Raw genomic sequence first — 14,396 nt, forward strand, 5'->3', positions numbered from 1 at the left:
CTTTGTTCTTTAACATTCTTAGCATTGCAAATTTATTTTGGTAATCTTCTGCTAGTTTTGAAGGACTTTACACCAGTTGTTCATACCTCATTAAATGCCAGTTTTCTGTTTGTGTAGCCTTAAGCTAAGTACAGGGTTGGACAATCAATTTCACAATAATCAAAAGTCACGATGAAGGCTTCAGTGACCTAGAGCAATCAAACATTAGCTGCCGCCTGATCTATGTGTCTTGTCTATGAAGCATAGCACTTAGATTTTGTCCTAGAGAAAAAAGCGCACATGTAGTCCAAATACCTTACTTGGTTTTAACTTACACCCTATTAAAATACTTCATTTACATAGAACATTGAAGGGTATCACATCACATTTATGCAATATGTAAATATCCCCTATTAATACAAAAGTAAAACAGAACATCACAGAATGCTTTTATGAAGCACACAATCAAGAGGTGTCACAGAAATATGCACTTTTGGAGCTGTTACAATTAGTGTATAGTATAGACCAGCAGGCATCTCTTTTTTGTTTTTTAAATAAGTACAGAAATTTGAACACAAAAAAGTCCTACAGTATCCAAAGTCTCTGACAGTTCTAACTAAACAGAATATACTGGCACCCAGATGTACAATCAGACAATTTAGCTAAGGCAAGCACGAATGTTTCAAATTTTAATTTTACTTTTCTACCAAACTTTGAGTGAAAGGTGTACATGTGCGCTTACAGCTTTTCTTCCTCCTTAAAGATGACAGTGGTCTGCTTCCTCCACATCCTCTTTAAACTTTGGAAAGGAGCCCTGACTCGGGGGCACTTGCCTTAATGAGATTTTGGATTTCTTTGAATTTTGGATGTTCTTTATCAGCTACCAGCTGCAGCAATATAGCTTCACTAGTAGTAACTATAATTCCAGTACGAGCAAGACGCTGAAAGAAAAAAGAGAAGAGAGATAATAATGTGAGATACTTGCAAATGTGAATGAGTATACATTTTGTAAAAAAAAAAATGGTATTTTTAAAAACACATCCTATTAACGAAATTATTGCCAAATCCATTACAGCATTTCTTAGCAGTGCCATTTATTAAGCTAGAAAGGAAAGTGATGGTTTTTAGACTTTACTGAGGAAAAAGGCTGCCTTCAATTACAAATAAGGCTTCCTACTTGGACTGGATTCTTTCCCCATGTCAGATTAAACACGTAGAAGACCCATCCCCTCTTATATTAACAATCCTTTCCCCTGCATGGCCCCGAGGATAGCTTTCTTCACTCTCATACAGATCTGAAAGGCTTGGGGAAAAAGAAAACAGTGAGATCGAAGCTAAAGGCCTTAAGGAAGAAACTTAATTGTACCAATTTCTCTTCCAGGGCTTGTTCTGTACTAGTACTTCAGTGTTTGGACTACACAGCAAGTTAGTACTAATAGTCTCAGGAGTCAGAATGTAAAGCTTTCTACAGACCTTATAAATCATACTGGCACAACACCAACTCCTTTTAACCAACATCTCGTCATAGCCTCAGTTACTCCCAAGTTAGTTCTCACAGGCTACAGAATAAAAAGCACTGCTGCATAGAAACCAAAACTGAAAGAGGTCTGCTACATGTTTTCAGTGTGCAACTAAACAGAACAACGCTTTGTGCAGCCCAAGCCACAGAACTTATTGCAAGGTTTTTGGACTTTTAAGACTGTGGCTGTCGCTTACATGGCAAAGTAATATTTAACTAAAGGCTCTGCATGCTCCCCATCAGCTTCCTAGCAATCATACAGGTGCTTTGGTAGTAAAACTCTTAATGGATTCAGCTTTCTGTTCATCATCCTCTACTCAGCTGCATGCTCCACCAAATCTAATCAGGTCCTGAATGAGCCAAGGGAGGGAAAGCGACAGAAAATACAGATTTGTACACCTTCATAGAAGTTTCAATTGTAATTACTAAAGGAAAGACAAGCTTCAAACTTCCTAGGGCAGACATAGACCACTGCTGTTTAGTTGTTCAATTACAAAGCAATTGAAGGGGGAAGGTTATTAATTTTAGGGGACCAGTAACTACATACAGATAACTACAGGCTATATAATTATGAACTAACTAGGCTAGATTTACTGAAGTCAGTGCTTCCTGCTCGCAATAATTGCAGAAAGCCTTGTGACATTCTTAAGATGAGGCAAAGAAAATAGCTTCCCGAGCTCTCCTACTCTTTACAATTACACACTTGTTTAAACCACATACACATACAAAAGAGAAAAATAGGAAAAACAAAATGAAATATTATGGTAATGTTTTCAACATGTTCTTCTCCAGGAATACAAAGTTTTTGCTTTTAACTAGTATGAATGAGAGAAGAAACAGACTGTTAAAGAGCCTTGCATTCTGAGAAGTGTTGATTAAAAAAAAAAAAAAAAGAAAGCATGTACTGTCTTTAGAAGTAAAACACACTATAATATGTCAAAGAGGCTGGCATTGGCTTTTACTCTACTTCTAGGATTAAGTATAATTTATACAGTTTTGAGATTAGTAGGAATGAAGATATGCGCATGCTAAGCATACTGGACAATTTTCAAGGAAAGAAAAAGAAAGGAGGAGGAGGAGTTACTGGCTCACCACAGCAAGCCAGCAAACAGTCTCCATATTTTAACAATGAGCAGTTAAGGGACCACAGCAAAACATTATCTTTCAGCTTGTTGAGAAAACATTGCCAAGACATACTAAAACGTTACTCAAAACTGACCAAATTGCCTGGATCACAGCTTTTGCAACCAAACACACTTTTAAGATGATCAATATGTTTCTTACAAGAAAAAAAAAAGCAAAGCTAGGTACTCACTGCTTTAACCCCTCTTACACTGAACCAACTTCTCTGCTTGCAGACACAGTGTGATAATCAAATGTACAAAGACTTACACAGCAAGGCAAACAGCTTTCATTTTTTCTGTATTTGTTTTGTCTACTACTGCTGCTGCACCACATTGACTTGGTAAGTCCATGATTTCAGTCATTCCTGCCGTCTGTGTGCGTCACTATCCTTTACATGACAGATGACACTAAGCTTCCACTTAATCAGTCATGGGTTTCATCAAATGCTATATGCTGGTAATTTCCCTCTAGCCCCTAATTCTCTTATTAATGAGAAACAGAAGAAATTAAAAGTCTTCTCCAAATCTATGAAAGAAAGTATAAAATGCTGTTGTTGCTATTAGTCTCAATTACCAAATAATTCTTAAGGCCTAAGGCAAAAAACGCAATACTTTCTGTATACATTACTTTTGGTTTTCCAGCAGTGATGCCTGTAGGCAAATTACAGTACACTATCAAAAAAATCATTTGCATGAATTTGCTACCAGATAGCTGTACATGCTTTTAAATCTTCCTGTTATATTTATTCCACTTTCTCAACATTTAGTTAGTCAAAGCTCCTAGAAAGGCCCCACAAAAGAAATTTACCCCTAAATCTTTAATATAATCATACTCTTTAGATTAAGCTTTAATTTGCACTGACGGAGAAGACCAGAAGGAGAGACAGACATGCAAGAAGGAGCTTTGAACAGGATCACTTAGAATATTTCATTGCATTTCAAGGAGTTTCAACAGCAGAACAAATACTGTTTGGAACAACAAAACGAAAAGCTCTGTACGACTTTCATTGTGCTGTACAGATAACATTCCATAAGAAAATATCCTAAAAGGCTAATGGTTATACAAAGTAACCTAGATTGCATGAAACAATCACTTTTAAAATCCAAGTGTCCCAAAACGGGTTCCACACATTAAATCATAATTTAGGGAGAAAAATCAGGCAGTAATCCTTCTCCATCATGAAGCTATTCTGAGAATCAGGGTATTCACTTCTTCTCAAGTCTACATTTGTCCACTGCTTACTGCCCTTAGAAATTCCTCATTGGTTTACAATAAGCAAGGAAATTAACATACAGACCCATGGTGGAGAAAGCCTTGACTAAAAAACTTACCTCAAGTGCAAACATTCTGTCCATCATACTTCTTGATGAGGTGGCATCAGCTACAATATGAACTTCCAGACCTCTGCCAATTAATTCCAATGCTGTTTGCTGGATGCAGACATGAGTCTACAGGGGAGAAATCAAAGGCAAAAATCCCACCAACAAAACATTATTATAAAATATCAGTAGTGCAATGCCAGATTAGAATACATAATTAATTAGGGTTCAAACATGTATTTTTCTACCCTTGTAAACCTTACTAGGGCACTCAATGTGGGTTTTAAGTCCCAACCACAACTAAGACAAAAGCCTGTAGTTCACAACTATCTAATTTCAAATTTTATTATGAGATAATATCTCAAACAAATAACACAAGAATAATTTAATCTGTAGAGGATGTGTGAGCTCTAAGCAATACAAATGGAATATTTTTTTAATTACAGAAAGCAATGCTTAATACTATTGTGCTCTAACAGACATTACCATAGAACAGCACAAGAACGATAAAGCACATACTTCCACTCCAAACAGGACAACGCTGCGGACTCCAGGGATCTCTGCTAATGCTGCTTCGACTTCTGGCAACACCATTGAAAATTTTGTTTTGGGAAGCACAAGTTTAGCTCCTGTTAAATCAATTTCTTGCACAGTGCTGCCAAGACCTTTGGGATACTGTTCAGTTACAATAACTGGGATTCCTAAGAGCCGTGCACCTTGGAGCTGCAAGGGGACAGCAAGTAAAGTGCACAAGAAAATAAATTATTAAAGAACAATAATAGCAAAGACATTGTTGTTACATGAAACCGAAAAAAACCCCCAGTAAACTGGCTGTGTATAAACTAATAATTTGTATGTGTGATCAAAACTCATTATAAGAAAAAAAAATGCAAAACCATACCAGTCGTTGGCCCACACTGATAATATCACCAAAGTACTTGATGGCAGGCCGGAATCGCTCTTGCATATCACAACAGAAAAACACAGTGCTTGAGGGTGTCAGGTTGCCCAAAGTAGTCATCTGAAAAACAAAATCAAGATAACGTTTTCCAAGGAAGTGAAGACCCTTTCGGAAAAGCATGCAGAATTAGAAAGTCTGCAACACCTCCAAAAAGTGACAGAATTATGTTACTTTAAAGTAAAAATTGGAGAAATTATTTCAAGCCTGATTTTGGCATGTTTCTAAATTCAAATGAACAGCTGATACTGAGCAGTAGAGTACAGTCATCAATAGGTAATCAAGAATTTGTTAGGTGGAAGATGCAAGTCAGTGCAAATGTATATGGAAAATTCTGAACCCTGACAAGGGGTGGAGGAGCTGGTACTAAAGTACTGTTATTAAAATAAAAAAAAAAAAAAACAAACAACTGCAAAATTACATTTCTCAAATTCATCTTTAAATCCACAATTCTTAGAACTGACATAAAATCAGTATAAAATAAAGTTTTAAAAAAAGCAGACTGCCACTTGCTTTCAATACTACACAGAATCACAGAATGTCAGGGACTGGAAGGGACCTCAAAAGATCATCCAGTTCAATCCCCCTGCCAGAGTAGGAACACCCAGATGAGGTTACACATTCACTTCATGTACACATATTTTCAGTAGTTTTATTCTGTAGTTTGTTTGTCTTGTCTGTGACATCTTTTAGCACAAGTCTGATGAAAGTCCAAAGGTTAGAATGAAAGCAGAGAGGCTTGTCAGTATTATGACCAGAAACTGAACTGTATACATTTTAAAAATAATCTCCCAGAGTTTCCATTGTACATGCTACCAAGAACGGTAAAAAGGGGGGTAAGAAAAAATAAATTGAAGAGTACATTTTCTCATACTTTGAAAGAGTGCTTTGTATTTGTATGAAATTACTTCCACTACCTACAGAAGCAAAAGATACGTCTTCAGCTGGAGGCTACAGGGAAAGAAGGCAGATACATATACTCGTAAGGCAACTCAAGAGAAATTACATCTATTCAGGAGCTTTTCAGCAGCCTGATAAATCAAACTTAATAAACTGCTTCTGGGAAGCAGCCATTAATTGTATGCACTTCATTTTCTGCAGGCTGAGGTGGTGATGTTTTAAACTAAGACAAACTTAGAGAATCCGTAGAATACTGTATTTTGGAAGAGCAGGGATGTATTTGTTTTACATGGCAAGGTTTTGGTAGTGGGTGACACTGCAGGGGTGGCTTTTGTGAGAAGATGCCAGAAGCTGCCCCATACCAGAGAGAGTTTATGCCAGCTGGTTCCAGGGTAGATCTGCTACTGACCAAATCTTGAGTCCATCAGCGATGCTGGTGGCATCTCTATGATAACATCTTTAAGAAAGGCTAAAAAAACTGCTGTGCAACAGCAGCTGGGAGAGAAGAGTCAGAACATGTGAGACAACTCTGCAGATACCAGGGCCCGTGAAGAAGGAGGGCAGAATGTGCTCCAGGCACCAGAGCAGAGATTCCCCTGCAGCCCATGGAGGTGCACAGTGGAGCAGAAATCCATCTGCAGCCTAGGGAGGACCCCACACCAGAGCAGGTGGATGCCCAAAGGAGCCTCTGGAGCTGGAGCAGGCTCCTGGCAGGACCTGTAGACCCGTGGAGAGAGAAGCCCACGCTGGAGCAGGTCTGCTGGCAGGACTTGTGACCCTGTGATGGGCCCAGGCTGGAGCAACCTGTTCCTGAAGGACTGCAACCCATGGAAGGGACCCACACTGGAGCAGTCCGTGAAGAACTGCAGCCTGTGGGAAGGAACCACATTGGAGAAGTTCCTGTCTCATGTAGGAGGGACCTCACACTGGAGCAGGCAAAGAGGGAGGAGGAAGGAGCAGCAGAAATGAAGCATTATGGACTGACTGCAATCTTCTTTCCCTGTCTCCCTGTACCACTTGCAGGGAGGAGGTAGAGAAGTCAGGAATGAAGCTGAGGCTGGGAAGAAGTAGGGAGTGAGAGGAAGGTGTTTTCACATTTGTGCTTTTTCATTGTTCTACTCTGTTAGTGATTGGCAATAAATTAAATTAATTTCCCCAACTTCAGTCTGTCTTGCCTGTGATGTTAATTGGTAAGTGATCTCCCTCTCCTTATCTTGATCTAGCAGCTTTTTGTCTTATTTTCTTCCCCTGCCCTGTTGAGGAGAGAAAATAATAGAGCAGCTTGGCGGGCAGCTGGCAGCCAGCCAAGGTCAACTGGCCACAAATAAATTGGGAGCCCTTGAATATTAGTCTCAAATCTTCTGTTAGTTCACCATGTCTCCTGAGTAAAACACTTTTGATCTCAATTTCCAAGGTCAAAAAAACTACACTAATGGCCAAGATCAACCATACGGAATGGTCTCCTCATACTGTTGTGAAAATTACTTTCGCATTGTAACTGCAAACACTAAATTCCCACACCTCTCTGACTCAGTACACCACTACTGCCAAAATCATAAACATCTATAACAACAGTTCCTCCAGTCCTCATTAGTGAAACAGCAATACTGTTAATGAAAGCAGTTACAAAGGCAAATGCAGTAACAACCATAAAGCAGATGCTCTAACACTAGACCCCACTGATGCCACAGGAAGACAGAAGAACATAACAACAGGCATTAGGGAAATATTTTTTTACTAGGAAGGTAGCTAGCTGCACTAAAAATGGGTAGTGTGATCTCCATCCTTGGAGGTATAGGAACACCTATAGCCGTACCTCAAGACTGAGATCTGGTCTCCCTTTAGTCCTTTCCACTCCCTTCCTTATTCTAAAACTTATATAGTACTTTCAATCTTTCCTTCTACAAATCAAATAATTTTCATTGCCCTCCCTGAGGTGCTTCTCAAATTGCAGTCTACAGTGAGGCACTCAATACCACCGTAACAGTAGTATTTATCCGCCCAGAATACCTCTCAGCACTAGTAGAGCTTCAGAGAACAGTCAATTCATAGCCCTTGCAGGCCCTGTTCAATTTTACTTTCCAGTACGCTATGTGCTCTTTTAATAATTGATGATACGTAGAGTCCTTAGGTGCATTTTAACCTCAAAATCAACCCTTGAACTCTCCCTCATCTTTTATTTGCATAGTTGATTATTTCTAACTTAGTGTAGGAATTATTTCTACCCTTGTTGCTTCCATTTTGAATTGCATCTCATTTCACCTTGTTTCTACAACTTGTCATGAAAAGCCTGAATTCTGCTCTCAGATGCTTGCAGCTCCTCCCAGTTTGCACCTTCTGTAGAAAAAGTATTTACCCTAAGTTTCAGCACTGACATGGATGATGGAGTATTTACAAACAGCAGACATGGAACAGATCTTATACAGCCCAATTCAATATTATTCTGATTTGACAGTTAAGCATAGAAGAAAGCCAACTGCCTTTCCAGCCAGGGAGCATCCTCATTAGACTTTCACTGAATCCTTAATCCCATGTGCTTATGACAAACATTACAGGGAGCTGGAGCAAAGCCTTATACCTTGCCATCCTCTGTTATCAAGTTGCTATAACATGATTTAATTTCTGCCTTCAGTTTAATACTAGTGGCACTTTAAAATGAAGTTTGGTCAAATATATTTGCTAAATAAAAGCTTTTACTAAATCTAACAAAAATAACTCCTATATTGATTTTCATATTTATTTCTGATTAACTTGCAGTCTGAATTGAACCATGTAACACAACGTAGAACAAGAAGAAACCACAAGAAATACATGGCAAAAAAATCAACACTTGCTGGTGCCACTTGGAAACGCACATGTAGGAAGGACAAAGCACAGCAGAAAGCAGATTGAAATTAAGTTTCATAAGTAATAGCTAATGCAGTCCACAAATAAATTCACAGAAGCATCTGCTATGTATAAAGGAAAGTTTCCACTTACTGGTTCTTCAATGTGCCATGCAAATCCTATCACTCACTTGCTCTCAAAGCCATCCTCCCCTTCCACAGCCACACCACATCAGGTACACGGGACACCACCAGCTTGTACACCCCTGACAGCAAAAAACATGACCAGCTGCACTGCCCCTGTGCTGCAGCCTGCCCCTGAATCAGAGTGAGGTCAAGCCCATATCCAAACCCTGGGCCAGCACGTCAGCACCTGTTTGCATCCACCCTGAGGCTGGACAAGGATGGCCAGCCACTGCAGCCACACATTGTCCTAGTCCACCCCATATATAACGTCTAATCAGCCACAATACCATTAAACAACCTACATTTAAAGGGGGGAAACAAACAAATCCACAAAAAAAAAAAAAAACAAACAAACAAAAAACAAAACACAAACCACAACACCACACCCACACCACACACAATAAAACCCCAAATCAAATGAACAAACAAAGCAAACAAAAAACCCCACACAACCCAAATCACCAAAGATTCCAAAGATTCACCTCCCTTAGTACACAAGCTTTTCCATTTGTTTTGCTTCACTCCTCTCAGCTAGCCACCAGGACTTTCCTCCCTCCAGCTGGAAGTTATCCATAGCACAACCAGAATAGGTGCTTCAGATGGACACGTAATCTGATGCAGCTCTTTGACCCAGCTAGAGGAGTCATCTCTAGGACCTTGTCCAGACCAGGATTTAAAGGTATGCTGTCACGAGTTACACACAACTTTAAATCCCACACTAGCAAAGGCCTAGGTAGGAAAGGACAGGTGTTTTTCCACATGTTTCATCTCTGGTGATTATTATTAATCATACAAAATTTGACTGTGATGAAGTACTGTAATTACAGAATCTACCTTACAAAAATACTCACATATACAGTCTCTTTATCTGTACTTTCCCTGTTCAAACTTCAGGGAACCATTTCACACACAAAACGCAATTTTCCCCCCAGTATTTGTAATGAACTAGAATATGGAAGCTGAGAAACAATACCACGTGACACCACTAGTCACCTCATAAATCTCTTGCCAAGGTTACGCACTAAAAGGGCAGAGTGGAGGACCTTGCAGCCTTGGTATTTCAAGGGTGGCATAAAAAGACAAGAACAAAAAGAAGCTGGCTATCATATTTTGTTCTTTATTTCTAAAAGGCAATTTGTAAAATTCAGTTTTGCTGCTTATCTTTCAAAGGAAAAAAAAAAAAAATCGAAGAAATTCAGTTACATGCATTTCAAGGGAAAAATTGGTTACAAGTTTTTCAGTGTATGAATATAAACACTCATTTTAGGCTAAGCCCAAGTGCAGCCTTTTATACACAATTCAGCACTTAAAAATTACAGAATTGGTTCGATAAGCACATGATATTTATAAAATTAAGAGAGTATAAAAGTCCCCATCAAAATAAAAAATGATGAAAATGCTTGCTGCAGAGTAAAGATAAACATGGAGTCTGGATGTGAAGAAACCTCTCTTTCAAGATTTTCAGTCCTTTTTCCCCTCTTCTTTTTCAAATGCTGCTTTTTAAAAAATGTATTTATTTATAAACATTGCATTTAATTGTAGCACTAACGCATCGGAACTTATAATTGCATCTTTAAAAAAACAAAAAAGCAAATGACACTCCTCACCAGATTCATATCCTGCAATCTATGCTTTGGCTTTTCCTGGTCTTCAGAAATCGGACTTAGGCTCCTGAGTTACTTCTATTTCCTAAGCATCCGAACATAGCAATATTACATATGTGTAAAAAGAGTGAAAGCCTGTGTATAAATAGTTCTACTTCATTTACCGTATCTTCCAGCAACAATTAAGTATAATTCTGCAAGCAGTTTTCTGCAAGGAACATGCATATGAGACATCAATATATTTTTTTTAAAATTCTTGAAGCAGAGGTGCTTTATGCAATTATTTCAATAATAATTTTACCCTTTTAGCTCCAGCATCTTAAGGTTACAAGTTTGTAAACACATAGCACAAGTGCTGCTGAAGAGAAGTCACCCTGAAGTTATGACAGCAACTGTGAAATAGCCTCTCTTGGGCACACATGTGAACGGTGCCTGTTACAGGGCTGTAATGAGCACAGCTGTCTTCTCTTCCGATACCTTGGAAGTGTTTTTTCTTACTGCTTCCCTCCTCCAAAGCCAACTACAACTGTTACAGCAAAACTCAATAGTTTTAGTAGCACTCTTTAACTGCATTTAGAGTTAGAAGACAATAAAGTGGTCCTGCATTCCCCCGCCCTGACTACAGTTACTATTCTGTTACACTTTTAGAACATGTAACAATCCATGAAAAGCAGAGGGATCCTTTCTACCAGCATTCCATCCCTCAAGCTGCAAGTAAATGTCCTCCTTACTAGTTGATAGGGGCCAAAGGAAAATGTCCCTCCTCACCATCAGTCTATGGTTGTTTCAAGAGTGGCAGCCAGGCTGAGGATCAGAGTTCACTGCCCCCCACCAGCCTCCCTAACACTGGGTGGCCATTAGAAGTTCAAGCAACTGTTTTGCGCCAGGACAGCTAAACCAACCAAACATACATATATGAACAAAGAATACGAAGGCACAAATACAACTGGAGAGCAAATGTGCCTGTATAAATCGAGCCTTGAACTGAGCTGCATGGATTGGCTTTCCAAAGGCAGCATATGGTGATTTTTTTTGTGAGATTACTGTCCCCCTCAACTGCACGGACAGGAAATTGAAAGAGCCCAGTCAAACCGATTTGGTGCTGACATTTCTTGAGCTACTGCAACAAAAGGCATCCCTTCCATGACAGGTCTGCACAGGAATCAAAACAGGAGGATATCACTCCAGAGCTGATGGGCACTACCACCCTAGGGGTTAAAATGCCATCCCTAACTAAATACATACATATATTTTATAAAGCACGCACATAAATATACTGAAATTATTGTCTAGGGATACAGATGCTAGTATCTCTGAATCTTAATTTTAAATAAAATATATCTTTCCAAAGATGCAAGTCTAATCACATCAGTGAGCAAAGGCTGTCCTTTTTGAAAGACAAATTCAAAATGGTATTTCAAGTGACTATGCCACCTGCAGAGTTGATAAACCTATGTCATGTGTAACTGCAGATAAAATATCAGGGGAGAAGGAAAAAAAGGGCACACAATAGCGGCACTGCCTGAATCAACATATGGAAAGAAAGTATTATCTTCCCGTCAGTAAATCCTAAAGATCTTAAAAAGCGCAGCTGTGACTGTATCAGACCAAATGTTCCCCAAATGAGTGATCTCTGAGCACCTGCTGGAGGCTTATAGCAAGCTGACTGACATCATTGTGATGTCTCCAGCTCATTCTCAGCTGCTGAAGTGCATCAAGGAGGCAACTAAAATAATAGACAAGTACCATCCTTCTTCATATCAACAGTTGCTATTGTATCAGAATTGCAACAGTATCAGTGAAAGCACCTAATCAATTATGCAATTAATGCATATTGGTTCATCCTGAATCTCTGCAGTCAGTTAAAGCTGCATAGTGCATCTGCATCCTGGGAATGACGTATCTTTCCATGTCTCAACACCGACCTTTTATACTGAGATGTCCTGCTATGAATACTTGGGCTGCATTTATATTTTAAGTGCAGAAGCCATCTGCAAGAGAGTCTTTGCAGAGCAGTGATCTGCATGTACAAGAAACAAAATTCTGACCTGCACCACAGTTACAGGCCCAGGTTACACAAATTCTGTTTTTAAAATCCTTGCTTGAATTAACACCAATACCAACTCTTGCAAGCTGAAGAGACTCTGAGGAGTTTCTCTGGCTGAGTCCCCATCCGTTCTATTTCCAACACACAAAGGAGAAAGGTTTTAAACTGAATATAATGAGTGATGAATAACGAAACAAATAACAAATGACAAAATAAGTTGTTAAACAAGTTTAGTCTTCTTAAGCACTCTTTCTGTACATAAGGTTAAGGAAAGGACAAAAGATTCCAAAGGCGTCTTTGATGTACAGTGTAAGCAAAGAGACCACCTTGAGAGTCTATGGGTTCAAGGGACTCTGATTAAACAGGGTTTACAAACAGTGTGATTGTTTCTGGAAACAGAAGACAATCAATGTTTCAGTTTTTATGACATCACTTGTTCAGCTTATAAGTAATGTTGGCTCGATAAACTAAAACTTCTTAATTACAAATTAAGCAGAATGTTCTGAACTGAAACAATAACTATGTGTGGGGTTTTCGTTTAACTGTTTTTTGTTTTGGTTTTTTGTGTTGTTGCTTTTTTTGGTTTCTTTTCCGTTGACTTCTTTGAGGCTGGAAAAAGGAAAAAGCAATTTTGCTTCAAGTGCAACTATTACAGCATGACTGGTACAAATCTCCAGTGTGCATAAAGATATCTTAGTATGAAACACACGTACTATATCTGTCTGGCAGTCTGGTTTCCTGGTTTACAGCCACAAAACTATTGAGTTATGAACCTTTATATCAGAAAGAGCTTTTTAGGGCAAAAGTGATACAGAAAAGTGATACAGAAATCCCAGGGTCCTAGGAGACATAAGACTGAATTTTGGCAGAGCCCTCTTTACCAGCACCCTTTGAGTTTCCACCTAGCAGCATTAACTCCGGTCAAGGCTGGATAGCACCAGCCATCTGTTTTAATGGAGCAGTACAGATTATTTCAGCCACCAGGTTATTTTCCCATTCATGGGGGCAAGTAGGTTCTGACTCACTGAAGGCAAAGCCCGGTTGTCAAACGCATCTGGCGCAAAGCACACCTTTCTTAGCAAAACAAAAGTTTCCACGGAAAAACAAGTCCACGCGGGCTTGGCGAGGCACTGCCCACAGCTCCAGCCCGCCCCGGGCTCCCCGGCCGCCGCTGCTGTCCCAGCTCGCTCCCACCTCTCCCCGCAAGGGTCCGGGGGAGGCCGGGCAGCCGCAGCCGCCGGCTGGACGGGGCTGCCCGCCCACAACCACGCATACACCTGTGGCCGCCGGCACTGCCCCGCCGTCGAGTCTCACCTGTATCTGCAGTGGCACCAGGCGCACCTTGCAGCGCTCGCTGACCACGAAGCCCTTGGGCAGGTCTATGTACTGGCTCCACTCCTCGGCGAAGAGCTGTACCACGAACTTGCGGTGCATGTCTATTTGGTCCCCGTAGAGGCTGAGGAACTTCTGGATCAGCAGCTCGTAGCCGGCGCCGTGGGGCACGCTGGAGGGCCGCGCGAAGACGGAGAAGCAGAACAGGACGGGCACCGAGCCGCCGCCCGCCGGCGAGCAGCCCCCGCTGCCCGGAGCAGCGGCCGCCTCCGCCGCCGCCATCTTCAGGGGCAGCCGCTGCGAACCCAGGCAGCTCGCTGCGGCCCGCGCCGCCGCTCCTCCTCCTGCCGCCTCCTCCCCTCGGCCGGGCGGGCGGCGCCGGCGGCCCCCAATCCCGACCGCGGCTGCTCCTGCTCCTCCTCCTCGCCATGGGGCCCGGCCCGGCCCCGCGAGCCCTCGGGGGTGGGTGCGTCGCCGGGGCGCCTCGGCCGGGCGGGTACCGGCTCGTCCGCCGCCACCGCTCCTCCTCAGAGGGCGGGTGGCACCCGCTCAGCGGGCGGCGGGAGGAGCAGCCCCTCACCCAAACGTCTGCCCTCGTCCGG

General features: G+C 41.2%; 1 protein-coding gene across 1 annotated transcript; it reads right to left on the minus strand.

Annotated features, from left to right (window-relative positions):
- Positions 1 to 773: 773 nt before the first annotated feature.
- On the minus strand, positions 774 to 14,091 carry ISOC1 (isochorismatase domain containing 1; the record flags this gene model as incomplete). The annotated part of the gene is made up of 5 exons (XM_080362764.1): positions 13,777 to 14,091; positions 4,844 to 4,963; positions 4,462 to 4,665; positions 3,955 to 4,071; positions 774 to 920 (listed from the first exon to the last, which is right to left on the minus strand). The coding sequence occupies exons 1-5, from the start codon at positions 14,074 to 14,076 to the stop codon at positions 774 to 776; spliced, it is 888 nt and encodes a 295-aa protein (XP_080218890.1). The 5' UTR covers positions 14,077 to 14,091.
- Positions 14,092 to 14,396: the final 305 nt, after the last annotated feature.

The sequence above is a fragment of the Nesoenas mayeri genome, assembly GCF_963082525.1.
Source record: "Nesoenas mayeri genome assembly, chromosome: Z".
In the NCBI taxonomy this organism is placed as follows: domain Eukaryota; kingdom Metazoa; phylum Chordata; class Aves; order Columbiformes; family Columbidae; genus Nesoenas; species Nesoenas mayeri.